The sequence below is a fragment of the Lathamus discolor genome, chromosome Z (genome assembly GCF_037157495.1).
Source record: "Lathamus discolor isolate bLatDis1 chromosome Z, bLatDis1.hap1, whole genome shotgun sequence".
NCBI classification, from domain to species: Eukaryota; Metazoa; Chordata; class Aves; order Psittaciformes; family Psittacidae; genus Lathamus; species Lathamus discolor.
In genome coordinates, this window is record NC_088909.1 from 63373563 (window position 1) to 63396016 (window position 22454).

General features: G+C 39.6%; 1 protein-coding gene across 2 annotated transcripts in view; it reads left to right on the forward strand.

Moving 5' to 3' along the window:
• Window positions 1-2170: 2170 nt before the first annotated feature.
• SPTLC1 (serine palmitoyltransferase long chain base subunit 1) overlaps window positions 2171-22454 on the forward strand; it is a 33961-nt gene continuing 13677 nt past the window's right edge. The window contains exons 1-7 of one of the 2 annotated variants that reach the window (XM_065662636.1): window positions 2171-2280; window positions 4279-4302; window positions 5190-5297; window positions 12719-12813; window positions 16587-16680; window positions 17153-17225; window positions 21288-21420. In XM_065662636.1, the coding sequence (XP_065518708.1) occupies window positions 2218-2280; window positions 4279-4302; window positions 5190-5297; window positions 12719-12813; window positions 16587-16680; window positions 17153-17225; window positions 21288-21420 (590 nt within the window). In that variant the 5' untranslated portion in view covers window positions 2171-2217. The remainder of the gene's footprint in view (window positions 2281-4278; window positions 4303-5189; window positions 5298-12718; window positions 12814-16586; window positions 16681-17152; window positions 17226-21287; window positions 21421-22454) is intronic. The other variant, XM_065662637.1, reaches the window with a different exon arrangement.

A 22454-nucleotide genomic window follows, 5' to 3' on the forward strand; every position in this document is an offset into this window, starting at 1 on the left:
TAACGCACAGGCTCTCAGTTGGCCCATCACCCATCCCCAGGCAGAGTTCGATACTCTCCAGCATATCATTGACTTAAATAACTACAACCCCTTCCCTTCTGCCTGGTCTGTCTTTCCTAAAAAGCCTATAACCTTCCTCTCCACCACCCCACTCATAAGAGCCATCCCACCACGTTTCCATGATGCCAGTGATAACATATCCCCATAGATGTGCACACACGTGGGTTGGTGAGGAAGGTCCATAATAAGAGCAGATGAAGAGTCTTGTGAGACTGGAGGATATGAGGAGAAAACAAAATTTTATGCTTTCAGAGCAGGAATTTCCATAAGTCACTATGTCCAAACCTTTTGTCAGGACTTTCTTCAGAGATAGACTCAGAAAGTTTCTCCTTTCCCCTTTCTTCCCAGCCAAAAACTGTAATTGCAAAGGACATTTCCCCTCACCTCCCCCTCTTTTTTGCTGTCAGAAGTACAGCAGCCTTAAGCAATTAGCAGCAAGCCTTGTGTTGGAACAATGAAACTGCTGAACAATGGGGAGAGGCTTATTATTATGAGAGAGCCAGCCGATGATAATCCAGGCAAGGAACTCGAATTCACTGCCAGAAGAACTGCTGGTTAGTACATTATTAACTTCACTGCATTTCAAGCTTGAAACAAAGTGTTTCACAAAATCAGTTTCTTAGTCTCCCCGTCATACACATACACTGAGAGTTAGAATCTGATGTTGAGAGCAGTGGTATAACTTAATCTGTGGCCCAAGACAACTAGTATGGCCTACTCTTCTGGGGACAATCTGGGACTGGGATGCATACCAGACACATTCCTGGGGGCTGGCAGTAGCCATTTCCCAAGAGCCCAAGACTCCTCTAGCATGATGCAATGGCCACAGAAGTACTTAACAGTGAACAGACCAATCTTCATGCAGCTTAAACAAAGGGGACATTTATTGTCTCTGTTTTGACTTTTCAGATAGCCTCAAACCACATTTTTTTCTCTTTAATGTGTAGAGCCTGAAATTTGACAAGTGTCTCATGAAGTACAGAAACTTGGGGAGAAGATTAACTATTCCACATTTCAGTCAGTGTGAAAGTCAAGTTCACTGTTTTTAACCATCTGCTGCTGTAAAACTATAGTGATTGCTTGTAGGCAGCCACAGCACTTAAGATTTTTGCTATCATCTGTTTAATCAAATGCTGTCCCAGGTTCATCTACTCTAAACATGTTAAAGACTGGTGACTGAAGTCCCAAAGGGTGAAGTTCCATGGTGCAGTGCAGAGGGACTTGGCCACTTCCCCACACTCAGGTGCACCTGTGCAAGGTCTTCACCCTTACACTTTCTCTTAATTGGGTTTCTCTTCCCAACGGTGCTCTGCTTTCATGGCTGCTCACTTTGGCAGGACTCTTAGAGCTGTAATTTCTCTTCTCATTTGAATTTACTCATTATTTCCACTACACTTTGGTTTTGCTTTTGCCATTTAATTCATTGTCTAAGTATCTGAACAACTCTCTTACAGCAATGAAGTCACTGGTTACAGGCACAGGGGAAGCAACTGTACTAGAGTCAGCAGAGGTACCAAAGCACAGGCTCTGCCCTTGGCAGTTCCACCCTGGGGCAGCATGGAGCCCAAGGAGCCTATGGGTGTGGAGAAAATGATGCCGACATTACATCAGCATGTTCAACAAACAGCACTGGGGTGCGATTACCTGAAAGGAGGTTGTAGTGAGGTGGGGGTTGATCTCTTCTCCAAAGAAACAAGCAATAGGACAAGAGGTAACCGCCTCAAGCTGTTCTAGGGGAAATTTAGATTGGAGAGAGGGTGATCAGGCATTGGAACACGCAGCCCAGCGAAATGGTGGAAACTCCATCCCTGGAAGCGTTGAAAACCGGTGCAGGCGAGCCCCTTAGTGCCACGGTTTAGTGGTGAACTTAGTACTCTTGGGTAAAGGTTGCACTTGATCCTCCTCTGTGGTGCCAGCCCGCCACCCATCACCGTGGGCCGTCGCCAGGGCCGCGTAAGGGGCCTGCCCGGACCGCGCCGCGACCTCGGCCCCTTCCCGGACCGCCAGCCTCCAGGCCCTCCCGCAGCCCACCCCAGTCCCGCCGCGCCGGAGGGGGCGCTCTCCCGCGGCCACGGCACTGCCCCTCCGCCCCTGACGCCGGTGTACGTCAGCGGCGACGCCCTGTGGGCGGAGGAGGCGGAAGTGGGAATTGGGGCGATGGCGGCGGCTGGCATGGGGCAGCAGTGGGTGTTAGTGGAGATGGTGCAGGCCTTCTACGAGGTGAGGTTCGGTTCGGCTGCGCGGGCGGCTGGGGCAGGGGCTCCCCGGCTCGGGAAGCTGGCAGGCACTCGCCGCCGAGATAGGACGGGGTGAAGGGGTGTCGCCACCGCCTCCCGGAGGACGGGGCCCTCAGTCGCCCAGTGGCTGCCGGAGCGCAGCTCATGTGTGTGAGCGCGCCCTGTCCCTGGGCCGCTGGTTTCGGGTGCTGGGAGCAGGACGTAGAGCCGGACCTGCCTCAGGGCCGGTAACCGGTGGGGCTGGCGCTGTGTTGGGTGGAGGCTCTCAGGGTGGTGCCGTGCCGCGCTGCATTGAGCCGGCAGCTGCCTGGGCATCACTGCCCTGTCTGTAGGGCTGCACGGGCAAAATAGTGAATATATGTGTGTGCAGCGTGCTTGTATATTGAAAAAAAAATAGATGTTATGTTTTTCTCGTTTGTAGAGCTATATTTAAGGTGTATATCACAGCATTAAGCCTTAATAAGATTCACTGTGAATATAGTAAGATCAGGGCTTGTGACTTTTAAGTGTTGTTTAGAAAAGTAAGAAACTGCTTTTAAATGTTTGTGCTTAGGTTGTCTCCTGGAGGGGATCAGCATGGCATGTTTCGTAGAATCATAGAGTGGTTTGGGTTGAAAGGGAACTTGCAGCTCATATAGTTCTACACCCCTGGCATGGGAAGGGACACCTTCCACTGGACCAGGATGCTTAAAGACCCATCCAGCCTAACCTTGAACACTGCCAGGGATGGGGCAGCCACAGCTTCCCTGGGCAACCTGTGCCAGGGCCTCACCACCCTCACAGGGAAGGAAAAAAAAAGTTTGTATCCAGGCTTTGTTTCATGACATTAAAAATTATGTCCTGGTGATAGGCTGTGTTCTTATATAAATAGTCTGCTTCCCTCCTTTCCTTTGGCAAAGGCTGGTACATTTTAAAGAATTTATACTGCAGTTTGCAGTACAAATGTAGAAGTGCTTAGCACAGTCTAAACTGCTGAATTCAGAAAAACTGTAGACACTGAAAAGCAGGGGCAAGTAGTGTTTGGACTTCTACTGCTACTATACTGTATGTTCTTTAGATGCCATGGTATATGCCAGGTTGGACAGAGCCTTGAGCAGTATGGTGTAGCATGAGGCATCCCTGCCTGTAGCAGGGGGTTGGAACTAAATGATAGAATCATAGAATAGTTAGGGTTGGAAAGGACCTTAACATCATCTAGTTCCAACCCACCTGCCATGGGCAGGGACACCTCACACTAAACCATGTCGCCCAAGGCTCTGTCCAACCTGGTATTGAATACCGCCAAGGGTGGAGCATTTAATACTTCTTATGGGCAACCTGTTCTAGTGCCTCACCACCCTCACAGTAAAGAACTTCTTCCTTATATCTAACCTGAATCTCCACTGTTTAAGTTTAAACCCATTACCCCTTGTCTTATCATTTACAGTCCCTAATGAAGAGTCCCTCCCCAACATCCTTGTAGGTGCCCTTCAGATACTGGAAGGCTGCTATGAGGTCTCCATGCAGCCTTCTCTTCTCCAGGCTGAACAGCCCCAACTTTCTCATCCTACCTTCATATGGGAGGTGTTCCAGTCCCCCTCGTGGCCGTCCTCTGGACTTGTTCCAACAGTTCCATGTCCTTTTCGTGTTGAGGACCCCAAAACTGCACACAGTACTCCGCAAGTGAGGTGTCACAAGAGCAGAGTAGAGGGGCAGGGTCACCTCCTTCGACCTGCTGGTCACGCTTCTTTTGATGCAGCCCAGGATACAAATGATCTTAAGGTCCTTTCCAACCCAAACTATTCTATGATTCTATGTTTATATATGTCTATTGTTAATATGCTTGGTGAGCTGAAATGTACTCTGCAAACAGTAATTTTTTTTATAATTTTTTTTTTTTTTAGTTTGATATGTCATAGAAATCCTTACTGGTTTCAAAAACTTGTGTTCAATTTCCGTTAGTGTTTGGATGTGTGGTTCATTCCACTTCCTTTGTTGGCAGGTCAGATCCTACCTGAGAATGCTGGTGAGTGGGAGCTCTTCTGTTGAGTTGAAGAGGAAGTACACTAGTGTGTGTGCGTTTTGAGTTTTTTAAAAGTAGTAGATATCCAAAGTGTAGACAGGAGTTTTTCTGAGATGGAGTAACTTAACCCATCGGTAAAATTACGTGGCAAGTACTGATGCTGTAATTCCACATCTACTTCAAACTAGCTGTGCTGCCAGAGGAAACTGACTTTCCTCCCTCCAAGCACCTAAAGAGGCTGACTTTAAGTTGGATCAGCTCTCTGTTCTGGTTTGCTATATATATTTCTCAGTCTTGTGTCTATGCAGAGGGTAAATGACACAGAAGTAAAACTGCTTCTGGTGACCGAGTTGGGTTATACCTGCTCAAAGTGCCTGTGAAACAGGCCATGGACAGCCCATAGACCAAAATGGGCTATGCAGACAGGATTAGGTTTCTTTGAAAATAATTATAACTGTGCAGATGGTGGACTATGAGTTATAAGAATGTAGGCTTGAAGTGGGTGTATATAGATGACACACACCTTCAGGCTCTTCAGGAGACTTCTGCTTGTTGTGAAAGCTTTCTGCTTTCACAGATACTTGCACAACCTGTACTGCCTTTATTCCCAGTATTCAGTTGTGTGCATGTGTGGAACTGAAGCCACTTATCAATTTAGTGTGCCTTGTTTGTTAACAACAGAATAAATCCATTGAAACTCAAGTTAACAGCTACAAGTAGTAGTTGCAAGGCAGTCCATTTTCATATAGCTTTTGCTGGTTTAGAAATATCAGTTGATCACCTTTGTGGTTTTTTTCTGAGTCTACTAGTAGAGACAAAACTGTTGCATAGTGTCACACTGATTCAGATAGAATTCTTTGTAGGCTTATTTTTGTGCTTTTTATTTTCAGGCTCCTACTTACCATCTCATTTTAGAAGGAATTCTGATCCTATGGATAATCAGACTTCTTTTCTCCAAGACATACAAGCTTCAAGAGCGATCTGATTTAACACCTAAGGTATAATGAAAAAATACTTTTCTTAGAGAAATATTTTATAGCTGTCAATACATTTCGCTGTTGAACCCCTGTTGCATCACAAAATGTGCTGTTTTTTTCTTAGGATTTCAAAGGATAAGCTTGCTTTGGACTAAGAAACTACTTACTGCTTAAACACTTCAGTTCATGCTTTTAAAGTAGGTCTGTGTTTGAGAGTCAGAGAAATATGAAAGGACTGATGTGAATGTAACTGCTAAACTGTGAAAAACTGACGTTAGTTCTTCTCAATGAATGGCTTTGCTTTAAAAATAAAAGCTATACTAAAAAGTCCCCCACCAAATAAAATGAACTAGAAGAGTGTAGAGAGCAGGAAAATGATCAGTCTCTACACATGGTATCTGTGAGTAATAAAACTGAGAATTTACAGTGTTAAGTATGTTCCAAAAAACTTTTTCATTTATTGGCAGTTTTTTTCTTTTGCAATGCCATTGACTGGCATTTCTTCCTGCCTTCTGGCTGGAGACTATCAGGAATGAATAGAGTTTGGTTCGGAGATCTCCCTGGACTATTTTTGTTGGAGATGTTGTCTGTAATTCTGCATGCTGTATAATGTCAGAGGATGCCACTGGATATATTTAAAGTATTATGGGATGCACTCTCTGAATGTGAGAATAAAAAGGACATGAACAGGGACATGCTTACTTTTCTCAGCCAAAGATGAAGATGGAAGCAGTGTTTTCCGTAGGACGAGGTCTATTTGGAAGACCCTGTCTTGTCTACAGATAGTTTACTGAAACTAACCATAAATACAACACCAAAGTGAACGTGTGAATAAGACTTTTACAGTTCGTGGACTTGAGCGGACTGACACATCAGAGGTTTGGAGTGATCCCATCTCTTACTCTACAGTGTAGGTGATTGCTGTGAAAAGAGCTTATTTATTTTGTGTAGGGAAATAGCTGGGGGGAAAAAAAAACAATGCCTAAACAAAAACAATGTGACAAAAACTAACAATGCACCTGAATCTTCACTACAAATTTACAGATAGTTGATACTGGTCTGTGTTGTGAGTTAATCCCAAGTAGGCAGCTAAGCACCATGCAGCTGCTTGCACACTGTCTGTTCCACACCCGTGGGACTGGGAAAGAGGAGAGGAAGAGTAAAGGCAAAAAAAGTTGTGAGTGAAGGTAAGATTGTTCAATAAGCAAAGGAGAAATGGAAGAAGAGAGAAAGAAGACAAGTGATGCTAAAGCAATTGCTCACCACATCCCATGGGTGGACCAATACCCAGCCAGTTCCCTACCAAAAGATAGAATCATAGAATAGATGTCTGACTTCCCTAAACCTCCTCTTTTCCCTTAACCTCCTCTTTTCCCTTTTATTGCTGAGCGTGAGATTGTATGGTATGGAATATCTTTTTGGTTAGTTTGGGTCATCTGCCTAGTTGTGTCCCCTCCCAGCCTTTTGCGCATCCCCCAGTCTATTCACTGTGGGGACAGTGAGACACAGAAGACCTTAACACTATGTGTTGTTCAGCATGTTATCTACATTAGCATGTTATCAGGATTGTTTTGGTCACAGACCTGAAACACAGTGCTATATGAGCTGCTAAAAAAAAAAAAAAAAAAAAAAGCACCGTCCCAGCCAGACCCAGTACAGGCTGTTTCATACAGTATGGTATCCCACATACCCAGGCTTCTGTGTGTGTGTTGAGCTGCGTGTAGTAACATGCCAGTTGTTCAGCAAGGAGGCTGCTGATTTGCCTTCTGGTTAGTTCTAGTTTGATTCATGCTGTATTGTTCAGTCTTTGCCACAGCAGAAAGGAATTCTAGGTTGCTCTGGTACAGGCACTGGAGATAGGCCAGATCAGGAGGTGGAGCTCAGGTTATCTTTATGTCAGCCACTCGTGTAATGATACTTGGATATCAGCATAATAAATACTACAGAGGAATACCACTAGTGCACAACGATTTTAATGTGATATGTCATGCCTAGTCTGTCCTGGAAAAGCACAGGTAGATGATGCATTGTGCAACCTAGTGTACTTAGGAGTCATACTTCTAAAACAGTGAAGAAATCTGCCCCAAAGGTGGCTTCTGGGTTTAGTCAAACATGTAGTGAGAGAACTATGAAATCTAGTGCAGGAATCAATTTTTAACTGACTGTCATCCCTTAACAACAGTGTTTGTAGGTGGTCCTATTGGTTCTATTCCAAAATAATGAAATCTGCCAAATCATTAACTGAAAAGTTAACCTGTCTGTAAGTTCTTGATGGTTGGGATTTTGGAAGTACAGGTAAGTCTGTGGCCAGACAAGGTGCTGGCCTTAGAAGTTGTGGGCTTTTAGCCCAAAATAAAATCTATAGGCAAGTGGCAAAGTGCCACTGAGGACTGGAGCAGGCTGTGGGTAATTGCATGACATCATGTAGCTACAAGCTCATTCTCCAGCCAACAACCATTTGTGTGAGAGTGACCTTCCAATGTATGTGCCTTTCAGTCTGTGTATAGTAAATGTTACTAAGCTTTTATCTCAAAATAGCTGAAGTCCTACTAGGAGCCATGTCTTACCATTTGTAGGTGGGAGGAATAGTTGTTTTCTTTGGTTTTAGAATTTTCACTGTAGAGTAGCATGAGAACTGTTTTATTAGAGTGGTATTAGGAGGATGGAAACTTCCTGCCAAAAGTTTAATTTGTGGCTAAGAAATACTGTAGGTAACAATTTTTTTTTCTTGTAGAAACAGCATTCAGATTGATCCGATGTTGTTCTACAGGGAAGAGCAGGTGTAGTCTGTTCTTGCAAAGGTTTTCAGTCATTTTCAGCAAAGAGTCCCTATGTAGGTAAAGATTCTCTTAAGTATTAGCATAGTTTGAAAACTCAAGCCCACAGTTTGTGCCTATTTATGCCATGCTGATACATGATCCTGTAAATACCATGAAATTAAAGGCCCATTATTTGAGGACCAGCAGATAAAAAAAAAAATGCTAACTTCTGGATCATGAAATACATGCATGCATGACAGTGTTTGAAAACACTAGTGCTAGCAAAGAATTTTCATGAATATAATTGCTACCTTTTCTTAAAAAACAGGGTCAACAAAGCAATTGATTTTAGTAATTTGGGTTAGATGTGTTTATACCCAAATATTTCTCTTATCCAAGGTATCTGGTGTTTTAAAAGTAAAAACCACAAAAAAATGAAATACAACCACCCAAATGCATTTTATTTAAATATATGTGTGTATATTTAGCTAAACACATTTTAAATATTTATATATATGCACAAATGTATTAAGTGTGTATATTACTGTCCTGGGTTTCCCAGTAGCCGTTTTGCTCCTTCTTAGTAAGTGGTGCAAGCTCTGTGTTTTGACTTCCAGCCTGGGCAGAGAGCTGATAACACCGATTGTTTTTGGTTGTTGTTAAGTAATGTTTATTCTGGCCAAGGACTTTGTGAGTCTCATGCTCTGCTGGGGACGAGGGGAGGCCGGGAGGAAGCAGAGACAGGACACCTGACCTAAGCTAGCCAAAGAGGTATTCCATACCACAGCACGTCATGCCCAGGGAGGTAACTGGGAGTTACCCGGAAGGGCACGGTCTCTCTTCAGGTTGGGGTCGAACTCGTTTGGCGGTAGTATCGTATTCTCTTGTTATTTTCTCTTATCAATATTATCATTGGTGGTAGCAGTAGTGGTTTGTGTTATACCTTAGTTACTGGGCTGTTCTTGTCTCAACCCATGGGAGTTACATTCTCTTGATTCTCCTCCCCATCCCTCCGGGTGCGGGGAGGGTCATGGGGGGGGGTGAGTGAACGAGCTTTTGTGGTTGGGTTTAAACCACGACAATTACAATTATAAAATGTACATATAAACATTTTATATTTCTCAGAGTATTGTCTATTAATAAAATTTGGTGGCTATTTAGGAGGAAAAAGATTAAAGTGCTGCTACAAATGTGGGGTCACTGTACAAAAGCCTGCTTCTGCTCTGGCCGTTTGGTCAAAGGGAGATGGTCACATTCACCCTGAAAAGTCATCAGGACAGGCCAGTCTACTGAGATATTTGGTGAATAAAAGGGGTGTGGACTGTCACGTCTGCAGTGTGGATGGCAGTTTTAGGTTGAGATTAGTACTCATTTTAATCACCAATATCTCCAGTCCCCCACCATAATGAACTTCTGTCACAGAAGCTTTTGGTAGACTACTGTCCTAAGTATGTGTGGCAAGAGCGAAGGCATGAAAATGCAGTTGTTTGTTGTTTATATTTCTACCTCTGTCGTAAAGCAGAATGCAGAGTAATGGATGAGAATGAACGTGATCTAGAATTAGTGATACAGCATTGTTTGAAACAATGATTAGTCTTCTCCTGTATTTTTTGTGTTGAGAAAAAAATAAAATCAGGATACTGCCACATGTCATCTGTGGTTTGTCACCTATGCAATTAGTTTGTGTGCTGCAGACATTTCAAAGGGAAAATTGGAACTTTGTTGCAACTTAATATAAGTGGGGAAGAGAAGTACTAATTATGAATTGCTTATTATCTTCATGTTCACAGATTTTGACTTCAATTGTACTATGCTAATTTATCTTAGTTACAGTGTCCTATAAATACTGTTTTTCTTTCTGCTAGATTCCACACAGAAATATTTTAATTGAATTTGTGTGTCAGTTCCTAAGCTGCTTGGTGATATTTCTTTTTACTCTTAGTTAAAAAAATTAGACTTAAATGAAAAATCTAAGTATGAGCTTGCAGAGCTTCAGTTCTGCCTTCTCTGAAGAACAGATATGTTATGTTGAATGTTCTGCCTCTGAACCATGTGGTATAAAAGCTGTTCAAATATTCTTTGCCTTGAAGTCTTAAATAGAAGAAACACTATGCTTCCTAAGTCCTTTCCCTTTAGGCCTTTGATGTCATTTAATGCCTTTCTTATTTGTCCTTTCAGAACTGACAGGCTACACCACTTCCCACCTGATTTGTTCTGCTTCCTTACTAAAAAAACAGCAACAACCAAAACAACCAACCAACAAAAAACCTCAGCATCCTCCCCAGAAATCCCCCAAACAAAAAACCTAAGGCTTCCCAAACCAACAAAACCCCAAACTCTGTGTTCTGAAATGAACACAAAACTGCTGATAGAAGCTACTCCATACGTCAGGACTTTAGGGCCTTTTGACACCAGCTGTTACATGAGCAGAGTGAAGGCTGCATGAGCATAGATACATCCTGCTTTCTGGTTTTTCAGAAGTCTCTTTGAACCGTTGTGAAGAGGTCTAAGCTGCTGCTGGGCAACTGTAATTCAAGATATGGTTTACTGGTAGCATCAGCCAATCTAGATTGGGTCTACTTTGCTGTAGGACCTAGTTCAGCTATATATCCATTCTGCTTTTGCTGAGTTGGTTTTCATCTGGATAATTTTTCTGAACAAGGTTATTGTCTGCTTTTATAGCTACCAATACCTAAGCAAGGAACAGAAGTGTGTTTGTGGTTGAGAGCACTGTACTGTAGCAGCTCCTGGTTTAAAGTGCTGTGAGTCAGCACATTTAGTTTTAAATTGTCTGTGGTATTTTTTTCCAAATAGCAGTACAGTATAAAGATGCACACTAGTACCTGTTCTGAGATGAGGATGGAACTGCCACTCTGTCTTGGATTAATGGAGTTCAGCATACAGGGTTGTGGTTCTACTCTGAGGTTAACCTGAACTTGTGTAATGCTTTTGCACCATTTTGGTACTGTTTTCGCATGTTAATTGTCATAGGTTATATCTTCTGGTAGCCTCCTCCCATAGGGTTCTTGAGGTATTTACTGGGTCGTGTCAAATACTAGGTCTGAAAAGAGAATGTAGTAATTAATAATAGTTGATAGTATTTATTACAGTTTTGTTCTCTGGTGCTGAGTTACCTATTTGGATTTTTTTTAATTGAAGCATTACATTCTGCTGCCATGCTTTGGGTAACCCTAGTACAGGGTGAATTAATAAACTCGCCTACTTTAATGCTTTTGTTAATTTGTGATACAGCATTTCAGTGCATACATAACTGTGTGCAAGGTTCCAGATGGGGTCTGTCCTATGGTGATTAAAGAACTAAGCACTTCTTCTAACATAAATATAGCCACTTCAAAATATCGAGTATATTCAGTTCTGTTGCACATATTAATGGCATTTTATTTCCTTTAAAACATATGCCACATGGGTTACATTTCAGTAAGAAATCTAACATAGGAAAGTTAAATAAAAAGGTATTTAAACTACATCTGCAAAATATTAGAAACACAAGTGACTATGCTTACCTAAGAAGGATCTTTTCTGAAATAGACAGCTATTAACATTTCCATTTGTGTTTTGATATAGACCCTTGTGGAGGTCCTGGAATATTCATTATTCATAAGTTTGGTAAAAGGAAACTAATGAAAATGCAGGAGACTAACTGTGTTGTATGTAGTTTCTTTTTGATTTTGTTTGTATCTTAATTTGGTTTTGTTTGTCAGAGGCTTTGAAAAGTGTATTTGGAAAAAAAAAAAAGGAAAAAGATATTGCTGTGGTGTTTTAGAAAATTCATGTCAGAATTTATATTTTAGTATTGAAATAAGTAGCCTTATATTCTACTGCTTTTTTAAATAATAGAGAAACATAAACCATTTGTAGTTATATCATTCAAAGTTAGTGTGTCTACAAATATGTTAGCAGGTGTGTTTTGCTGTGCTAGTAAATAATGCTTCAGGAAAGTTCTGCATTCATGGTATGAAGGATTCTGGTGATTTGCCTGAGTGGTTGCTAATTTATGTGGAACTAATGCACCTGTTATGCTGGTCTACTGCATGTTCTTTGGAAAATTAGTCCAACTGAGGTTTTCCAAATAGTTAAAGCACTTTAAAAATAAATGTGCATTCAGCATTCCTCCATGGTTAGGAGGGGGGTGTGTGGTTTAGAAGCTCTTATTACCATTTCTTGAGCATTTGGCAGTTTTTCTGCACTGTGTCCTGTTCATGTATGTGTTACTTTGCTAAGTATTTTGATGCCACACTTGCTTAAACAGCACTGTTGAAGACTTGAGAATATAAAGTGAAGCAATTTATATTCACTTACTACGTACTTTGTATTCAGTTACATAAACTTTAGAGGAGATTCGTAATAATAGATTGAATGAAACAGTATTGATTAAAATTTAGCAGGGACACCAAGTTATTATATCTTCCCTTGATTATCATATGATGAGATCTTTAATGCACAGGCACAGCTGGGCTATCTTTCTTTATGTCTCCCTCCTTTTGAAGAATTTGGAGCCCCTCAGCTGAACATACTGAGATAGTATCAATTCTTGGTATCTCAGAAGGGTGACACATACTAGGATACATAATTTCTGATACAACTATTACCAAATGTTTATTAGTGCATGATGTCTTTTCTAATGGGAGTCTCTCTGAGCAGTATTCCTTTTCTCCTGTTCAGGAAAAAGAAGAGTTGATTGAAGAATGGCAGCCAGAGCCTCTTGTACCTCCTGTGCCAAAAGATCACCCAGCTCTCAACTACAACATTGTTTCAGGGTAAATGTAACCAAAATAAATCCTTGTTTTTATTTCAACTCAGATAATGTCCGTATTTTTAAGCATATTTCTTAGTAAGCATTTCCATATTTTTAAATCCTTTCATAAATGAGCTTCATTTTTAGATAGCAGAATGAATTTGCCACTGAAGGATAGATGCTTGATTTTGCAACATTATCAAGACTATCTTATTAAGAAAATATTTCTTACTTTAAATGCTAGTGTTTAAGTTTGGCTTGGGATTTTTTTGTTTGTTGGTTGGGGGTGGGTTTTTTGTATTGAGGGTGGAGTGAGGAACACTTTGTCTTCATTGTGGGTCTGTATTGTGTGTTAATAATTTATTTCATTTTTTCTGAATATGTAGACTTAGACATCCAAAAGTGGTTACCACCTTCTGTGTAGGGGTCATCAGAAATCACTTCAAAAGAAACTGATTTTGCAGCTAGCCACATGATACTTCATGAAAAGTTGTTCCTCTTTGGACAATCAGAAGTGGAGATGCTTAAGTTGCTTTGTGAGGAAATTATGGTTCAGCATTCTTTGTGTGTTACAAGGCTTTTCAAATGTGTAAAGACTTAGGCAAGTGTCACAGTATTTCAGAGATTGCTTTAAAATTTCTTTCACAAGCTTCAGATTTATGTCAGTAACTTTTACAATACAAGTGTTCTTAATATCCTTCTAGTGACCCAATAATTTAAAATAATTCAATGACAGAGCACAATTATTTGCTGCCATAGGGACCTCCATTTTGATGGTTCTATCACCATAGAAAAGTGTGCCTCAGAAGAGAGATGCCTGTTTTAATCAACTGTAATGTGAATAATCCTTTATTGTTCAGAATTTTGAAACACGCCCTACTGTGGACTGAAGAAGAGTGTTGGGTATTTAAAAAAACCCTGAACAAATAGTCATAGTGCATAGCATGGTTTGGACTGGAAGGGATATCAAAGATGATCTTGTTCCAGCCCTCCAGCCGTGGGCAGCGACACCTTCTAGCTATTGGGGATTTTTTGCAAGGTGCTCACCAGCAGCATTTATTTTGTTTTCAGAGAGTCTCGGTGCTTACCAGAGGGGTTTGTTCCATTTCTTGTGAGGAGGGGTGATGCTGTTTCGGGGTACCTGTGAATTGGGAGCAGGTTTGTCTTGTTTTGGGCAGTGTCTTCCACTCAAGGAGGTTTTACTCCATTTCTGTGGTACGCCACTGCTCATAAGTGGCAACTACCTTACATCATCCCTTACAGGTGTACATACAACTAGCATCCAACTTGGTGACTGTGTAACCACACAAAGCAGCCCTGAAAGCATAAACCTAGATGTTGCCTTGAAAATGAAGCCATAATTTCCCCCCTTCTTAAGGAGATGTGAGCTTTCCTATGACTGACAGCACTGTTGTGAGAGGGCACCTTGCTCTCATTTTTAGCAATAAGAGACTCAGCTCTGTCCTACTGCCCCAGAAAGTGCAAGGTCCTACATCTTGATGAGGCAATCCCAGGCACAGCTACAGGCTGGGTGGAGAAGTGATTCAGAGCAGCCCTGCAGAGAAGGACTTGGGGGTGTTGGCTGATGAGAAACTGAACATGAGCCAGCTTCAGTGTGCACTCACAGCACAGAAACCAACTATATCCTGGGCTGCATCAAAAGGAGCGTGACCAGCCAGTCAAAGGAGATGATCCTGCCCCTCTCCTCTGCTCTTGTGAGACCCCACTTGGAGCACTGTGTGCACTTCTGGCGTCCTCAACAGAATAAGGACTTGGAGCTGCTGGGGCAATTCCAGAGGAGGACCATGAGGATAAGGGGGCTGGAGCACCTCCTGTATGAAGACAGGTTGAGAAAGTTGGGGCTGTTCAGCCTGGAGAAGAGAAGGCTGCATGGAGACCTCATAGCAGCCTTCCAGTATCTGAAGGGGGTCTATAAGGGTTCTGGGGAGGGACTGTTCGTTATGGACTGTAATGATAGGACAAGGGGTAATGGATTGAAACTTAAACAGGGGAAGTTCAGGTTAGATATAAGGAATAAGTTCTTTACGGTGAGGGTGGTGAGGCACTGGAACAGGTTGCCCAAGGAAGTGGTAAATGCTCCATCCCTGGTAGTGTTCAGGAGCAGGTTGGATGGAGTTCTGAGCACATGGTTTAGTACGAGGTGTCCCTGCCTATGGCAGGGGGGTTGGAACTAGATGACCTTAAGGTCCCTTCCAACCCTAACCATTCTATGATTTTATGGTATGTACCAAAATCTATAGGTATAGGCCTGCTCTTCTGAATTTTTACAAGCCTAAGTAGTTGTTTCACATAATAGGACTTCTAAGATTTGGTACAGTTTATTGATAAGCAAGACAGAGGAACAGATCCAGGTTTATTTTAATGACAGTTTCCCAAGACAGTAGCATATGTATAATGCTACTACTGTGCAGGAGATGCACTACACTAATGCAGGATTTCTCCTATATGGGGTCGGGTTCAACTTGCGTCAGTTTAATGTCGTGGAATGGCCGTGTTGAACATGCACAGCGCATGTGCTCCTTTAGTAGAAAGCTTTCCAAAGCAGTTTTGTAAGCTTTGCAATTGATTGGATAAAGTAACGTGTTTTATTTTTAAAGTGAACAGATCTACAACCATCGAGGTTTTTTTAGGTGAAGTTCAGGCAGTTCAGTGTTTTTGTTGATTTGTAATGTATATCTTGGACTTCAGAGTTTACTTGCTTTGCACACCAAGTGTACCTATAGGAATACTGTCAGCAACCAGGTTTGGAGGAGCTGTGCACAGACATTTGAGCAGCCCTGCTTTATTTTGATTGCGAAAACTGCTCAGTGCTAGTTTCCGCATGGGAAAAGCTTGTTGAAATTTTTGAGTTTGAGGAATAATGTAGGACTTCAACTGTAATACTTGACAACACATACAGAAATGGGCAGATGTAAAGTTTTATCTTTGGCTTACCATTGAGACTTCTTGACACTGAGTAATTATTAAAACTTTTAATTTTGTAGTATTGAAGTATATAACTGCTTTTAAGATAGATGGGCTGCTTGCCATAATAGCTGTTTTTATCTTAGATTTTTAATAACTTCTTATCTAAATCATAATCTTTTGGGGTAAAAAATTTCTCTGCCCTTCGCTTCATATATATCATGCACTTGTTCATTTGTGAATATTGTGTTTTCAGACTTTGTGTTTTCTGATTACATGAATTATTCAAACTGTTATGGGTTAAACAGAATTGGAAACTTGAGATGACAATATGAAAGTTAATAAGACAGTACTTTTGTCTGCTTACAGCTACTATCTGTATTTCAGGAGCTGTGTTCAGTATAAGATTGGTATTGTGAGTTTGTTTTGTGACAATAACTGGTTTTAAATTAATTTTTATCATGGAATTAAGTAGGAACTAAATTTCCTTTTTTATTTGTAGTTTTTCTTCTTTAAAATAGATACCACTTTGCTTCTAAAGGAGAAGCTTTATCTATCTCTTAATATATCTTTTCAGTATATATCTTCAATAATCATCCTTTCAATAAAGAATCCCAAAACTAAGCATCTCGGGAAGGTGTTTATGGTTTATTTAAATACAGGAATAAATTTTTTGCTGAGTATAGTAGTATATTTGTGACTTGGCACTGAACGTAAATCCTGGTTGGCAGCTGCAAAGGAAGAAGTGTGAAGAGGGCATCTTGACAAAGCTGTGTGCTGTTTACTGTTGAAAAATGAAACTAGTGTACTGTTTGACTGTTCATGAATATGGCAACTGCTCGTAACAAAAGGTCTGTAATTTTTTTACAGTCCTCCCACCCATATAATCACTGTTAATGGCAAGGAATGTATAAACTTTGCATCATTTAACTTTCTTGGACTTTTGGATAATGAAAATGTTAAGGTGAGTTCTTCTAGTTACTGTATTTGTGCAATTATTCCTCTTATACTTTGTGTGTTACCTTGAAATTAAGAGTGACTTCAGAAAGCACCAACTTTGTCAAGGAAGTATTCTTGTCAAGCAGCAAGGAAGATCATATACCTTTTAATTTTGTGCTAGTCAAGTTTGTCTTTTTACTGAAATTTAATCTGTCCTTTCTTCACAGTAACCAATTATCAAGTAAGATTAGTACCTAATGTCCTTAATCATTAGAATGCAATGGATCAGGCTTAAACACTTGTCTAAAGTAGTTTTGATGTGAAATTAATTCATAGAATTCCATTCATTGTTATACTTTATGTAAAGCATGTCATATTACATGATGATTGGTATAAAATACATGATAATTGGTATAAAGTTCTCAATATGAAGTGTACAGAAGAGTTGGAAATTTAGTGTAAGCATAAGTATTTCATACAATTTTTTTCTTTCAAAGACTGCAGCCCAGGCATCTCTGAAGAAATACGGTGTTGGCACTTGTGGACCTAGAGGATTCTATGGTACTTTTGGTGAGTAACTTTCTCTCATCTGACAGTGTTCAGACTGGTTTGGTAAGTCAGCCAAAATAGTCCTGTATATAAGCAGCAAATAATTTCTATTGCTGTGAATAACAGTTACCCTCTAACACACTTTTTACTGTAATTGTTAAGGATTGGTAGTGTTTATTATTATTAGCTCTGTTTCTTATTCATTTTATGAGTTTCTGTACTCTTTGTAATGCTGGTCTTGGAGAGTTGTGAAATTAAATATAATCTGATTTAGTTCTGGTCACCAAAGTTGAAAGAGAAAATAAACATATTAGAATTTAATCGTGCATGGTGAATTTAAATGTAAATTAATAATTTTCTAAGTATACCACAAGAGGGCAGTCTGATTTCTATGATAAAGATTGTTAGTTAAGTTTAGCTAATGCTGTGGTCAGAATGATGTTTTCCTTTGCCAATAACTTTTAAGTTGTAATTAAGAGATTTTGTGACACAAACAGGTATTACTAAGGGTTTTTTCATTCTTTTAAGAAGTATAAGTTGTTAAATATCAGATTCTAGAAATAGCTTTTTTACAGGCATTTGGTATTTTGAAATACTGTATGGAAACCAAAGAGTAATACATGAATAGCTGCACAGTCGTAGGCTAAAACCATCAGCTTATCCTCTTGTGGACTTTCTGATCTTCCCAGAGGAGGTGGAATTCACAGTGTGTTTGTGCTCAAATGATTTCACAGGTGTAGCTTTCTATAGCCTTGACTTGAAATGAAGATGTAACTTGAACTTTTCTCAGTCAGACTAGTCTTTTAAGTGATCAACCAGGAACTCTACCTGTTTTGATTTGTTAGAAGTTTATGTATCAGAGCAAAGTTGAATCTTTGATACCAATTTTACAGATTGTTTATTAGCATAAAACTATTACTCATTTCTAAAGTAGGTTCTGCAGTAGAGAGCTTTTAGGAACTGATCAGTTTCACACTGATCAGTTGGAATTCCTCCAAAATACACTAACAAGCTCAAAGAAACTTGTGGGGTAATGCCTCCTGTGTTTTGAGTCCAGGCTGATTTTAAGTTTTATTAAACTTTGCTTCTTTCTAATAATTACTCAAAACAGACAGGTTAAATTTTCTTGTCTGTTAAGTGATAGATTCTTTGTGTTGTTTTCTACTGCCTTTGGAGGTCTAATCCTAAGATCCAAACTGTATAGCTTTTGCATTGCATTCATTGGCTTCTGAATTTTTTGGGTAAAAGCTCCATTTCACAAAGAAGGTCATATAATCTGTGGTATTGCTGCGTGACATCACTAGTAAAGAAAGCAATTCTCCAAGTGGAGAACTGGTTGAAAATTGACAGACACCTGCTGTTCTTGGATCCCAAACTGTCCTTCTGTTCTCCCTTGAGTTTAAACATTTGAGTATTGCAGCATTATGAATCTCTGATAAGCACTTCTTACATGAGTAATGTTGCATGCCTCAAACTTTTCACACAAATTTTCATGTGCTGTGACTTTAGTAAATGAGTTATGTTGTGTTCAGAGGTATGTAGTTTCCTCTTACTCAACTATAGAGATTTTAATTGAGAATTGTTGGAAGATGTCACTCAGTTGTCCCCTTTTAGGGGCTGATATATCAATATTAGAGACGTCTTTCTTTGGAAACATTACATACCACGTTATAATTTATTTTATATGGAGACTTGATTCTTCGTATCTCTGCCTGTTTGAAGGGATTTTGTAGTTTTAGTAAGTCCCTACCAAGACATTTTTGCTTTGTGCTGTATCACTTGAAAACAGCATGCCTTTATCCTATGATAAGCTTGAAATAATAGTATATTCACACGTGACTGAATCTTACAGTTATTTTCTCCATGATGACAGCTGAGGAGTGTTATCGCTGTTTTGATGGTGGGGGTTTTTTAAGAATATTGTTGATTCCCAGCAGCCACAATTTCAGTACTACTGTGAAGACTGGGACTGGCTATCTGATAAAATATTTAAATGATGATGTGGGATTTGGTCTTGGTTCTTGTTTTGTTTCTTGCTTTGGATTTGCATGTGAGCATATGTTGGGCACTGAACTGGCATTCATAAAGTTGTTGATAATAATAGCTTTATTAAGGTTTCCTAAGTATGTAGAAAGCTGTTCCAATCATATTTTCTTCTGTGCAAATGTACTCTAGGTAGTGTTTTTGGCTTTTGCTTAAAGCTAAGCTAACTCAAGTGTTGTAACCAGACTAAATCAAATCACTGCAATAAAGAGTAGGAGAGTGAGATAGTACTCTGTTTTTATCACAGTGGAATGGTAGTGAAGCTTTAATTCTGTGAAGCTTAACACTGTCTTAAGCTTTTCAACCTCACAATTATATGAAGCATTCATTACCTTATGTAATGATGTATCAAATTTGTGTATGCTGTATGTCAATTCTGAATGTAAATATGCTTGCCCTTAGCAAAAATTACTAGGCTTGCAAATTTTTTTGCATAACACAGATCTGATAATATTTGTTAAGTGATTGTTATTGACAGTATCTCATTTGCCTGCTGTTTTTACTTAGACCTTGCTCATTGTAGTGCTGGTTGCTGCTGAGTAAAGTTCAGTGAGACTCAGGTTTCCATTTAACTGCAGTGATCTCATAATCTTTTTTTTTTTTATTATTTTTTTATTTTTAATTAAAGGATGTACATGGTCTTTTACATGCAAACAAAACATTTTTCCCCATTAGGTATCAATAGATAGCAAAAGGAAACTTACCAACTAATAAGTGATTAAACTTTTTGTTTCTATTTAAAACTAGTGGAAAACCAAATAATTTCTGTTCCTTTTTTTTTTTTTTTTATGCTCAGGTAAACATTAGGAAAGGATTGTTGAAGATGTATAGCTTGCCGTCTCTGGATAAAATTGCTATTGACTCTAATTGGGAGACTGTAGCTTGAAGACATACCTTTTGGTTTTATTGTGTAAATACATGAATTGGGTAGATGTGCTTTCTTGGGGAAAGGTTATACTAGATGTTTGAGTATGGCAAAGTTAAGATTTTTACAAAGCCCTTTCTTCCTACACCCTTGCTGTTGGTACCTGGATAGAAATAGCAACATTGATGTAACTGTGCCTCATAGGCTATTGAAGAATCTGTATTTTTAACTGATGTTGCCTCACCTGATTTTAGTTTCAGTGTACTTTCAGTAACTTCAGGAAGGTAATTTTGCCAGTGATGGTGTTTCAACATACTAAGGACCCCTACTTGCCTTTTAGTCTTTTTTATTTCCATTTGATATAAGGCATAATTCTGACTAACATTTGCTAGCAGAAGCAGGTAGTGGCAAGAGCTACACGATTAAATTAACGGTTGACCTGATACAGGTTATTTTGGTTAAGCAGAATACTTAATGCTGTGGTCACCTTTCTGCAGGAACAATCCGCTCATTCTGTGGTCTTGCCCTTCTTAATCTTTTGATTTAGTGGTGTTTTGTTGCTAACATGGATCACTGACTGACTTTGTTTGGAAAATGCTTGGGTGTGTAATTGTGTCAATTTATCTTAAGCATGAGTAATCCCTGGCATGCAGATGGTGACCTTTCAGTTGGCTGAAGTGCATTCAAGAGATGGTATGTGATTGTAGCCTGACAAGAGTAGTTTTCTGTTATAATTATAGCTGTGCTATATACAGTGGAAATACCAGCTTGGAAGAACTGACAGTCTGCCAACAGGACCTCATTAATTGCTATAAATTACATGGCTATTTGTTGTCTGACTATAGGAACTGTGCTCCCTAGTCACAGTACAGGAACATTGCATCATTTGCCTGTGGTCTAATCCTAAATAGATTTTAATTGCCATGGCATAAGAACATGAGAACGGTATTACATAAATATTTTAAAATCTATTGAAGCTTCTGATCAATACCAGATTACTTGTCAGTTCAAGGCTGGATTGATTTCAGCTGGTTTTGGGGAAGTTACTTTATGTAATACTCTTCGTACAAATAAACATTCTGTTTGCTTCAATTGGATGATTGCTGAAAGCAATGGTAATTTTTCTGATATGAAAGCAGGTAAACTATCTCAGATATTTTCAATTTTTCACTCAGATGTGCACTTGGAATTAGAAGAACGACTAGCAAAATTTATGAGGACAGAGGAAGCTATTATATACTCTTATGGATTTGCAACAATTGCTAGTGCTATTCCTGCATATTCAAAAAGAGGGGACATTGTGTTTGTGTAAGTATTATTGTCTACTTGGGAAATTCCAGATTAATGAGTTTTCCCTTAATTTTTTCTTATTGTTAATCATATAAAGTTAACTGTTTAAAAAATAATGCTGGTTTTGACAAAGTATTTTGCTGTACAAAGCTCCAGTATTTCTTCTTTGCCAAATACTCTGAATCAAATCAGTTACTGTTTTTATCATGGAAAAGTGGACATGAGCACTCAACTGAAAATAACAAAACCACAAACTTGGGCATGCAGGAACTAACAGAAGTTGAATATCTAGGGGTTTTTGCAAGAAACTGTTTGGTTTCTCTCCTGTTTACTGCTGGCTTTTAACCATTCTTGTAGGACAGTTGTTCCACTCATGCATATTTGCAACAGATTAGTTCGATAAGTATTGGTACATATTAAAATTTTTAACAAAAGAATAGCCATGCAGGGTCAGACTAAGGAATCAGAAAGCCTGGTAGCTGGACACTGAGAACTACAGTCAGAATTTGTCTAGGGAAGAGTAAAAACCTAATAGAAACAATACTCAAAACTTTCTGAGCCAAAAAAGGAGGGTTTGGATTCAGTAGTAGTAAGTGGATTTTTCTTAAGCCTTCCTATTCCTTCAGTACCTTTGTAAATCTTTAATATTGACTGTGCTTTATGACATGTACCTTCACAGTTTACCTTGAACATTTTATGAAAAGGTATATAGAAATACCTGTTTTGAACATAACACCTACTCAGTTGATCCATTTGATTTTTAGACTGAACTGATGCATTTTATCCATGGGAGGAGTGAATGGTTATGTGGGGCTTAGCTGCCTGCTGGGGTTAAGCCACAACACACTGATAATTTTCTGTTTGTCTGCCAAAATCTTTTTCACTGCTCTTTTTCCAAGCGTAAGGCTTGCAGTCTACTTGACTTCCTTATAGAAGTTCTTTCATAACTTCTGTCATAGTTTTTGGTCATTTTTGGACATTTTCCAGGTCAGTTTTATTGAGATGAACGATCAGGATTTTGCTCACTATTCAAGGATGCCAGTGTACAATTT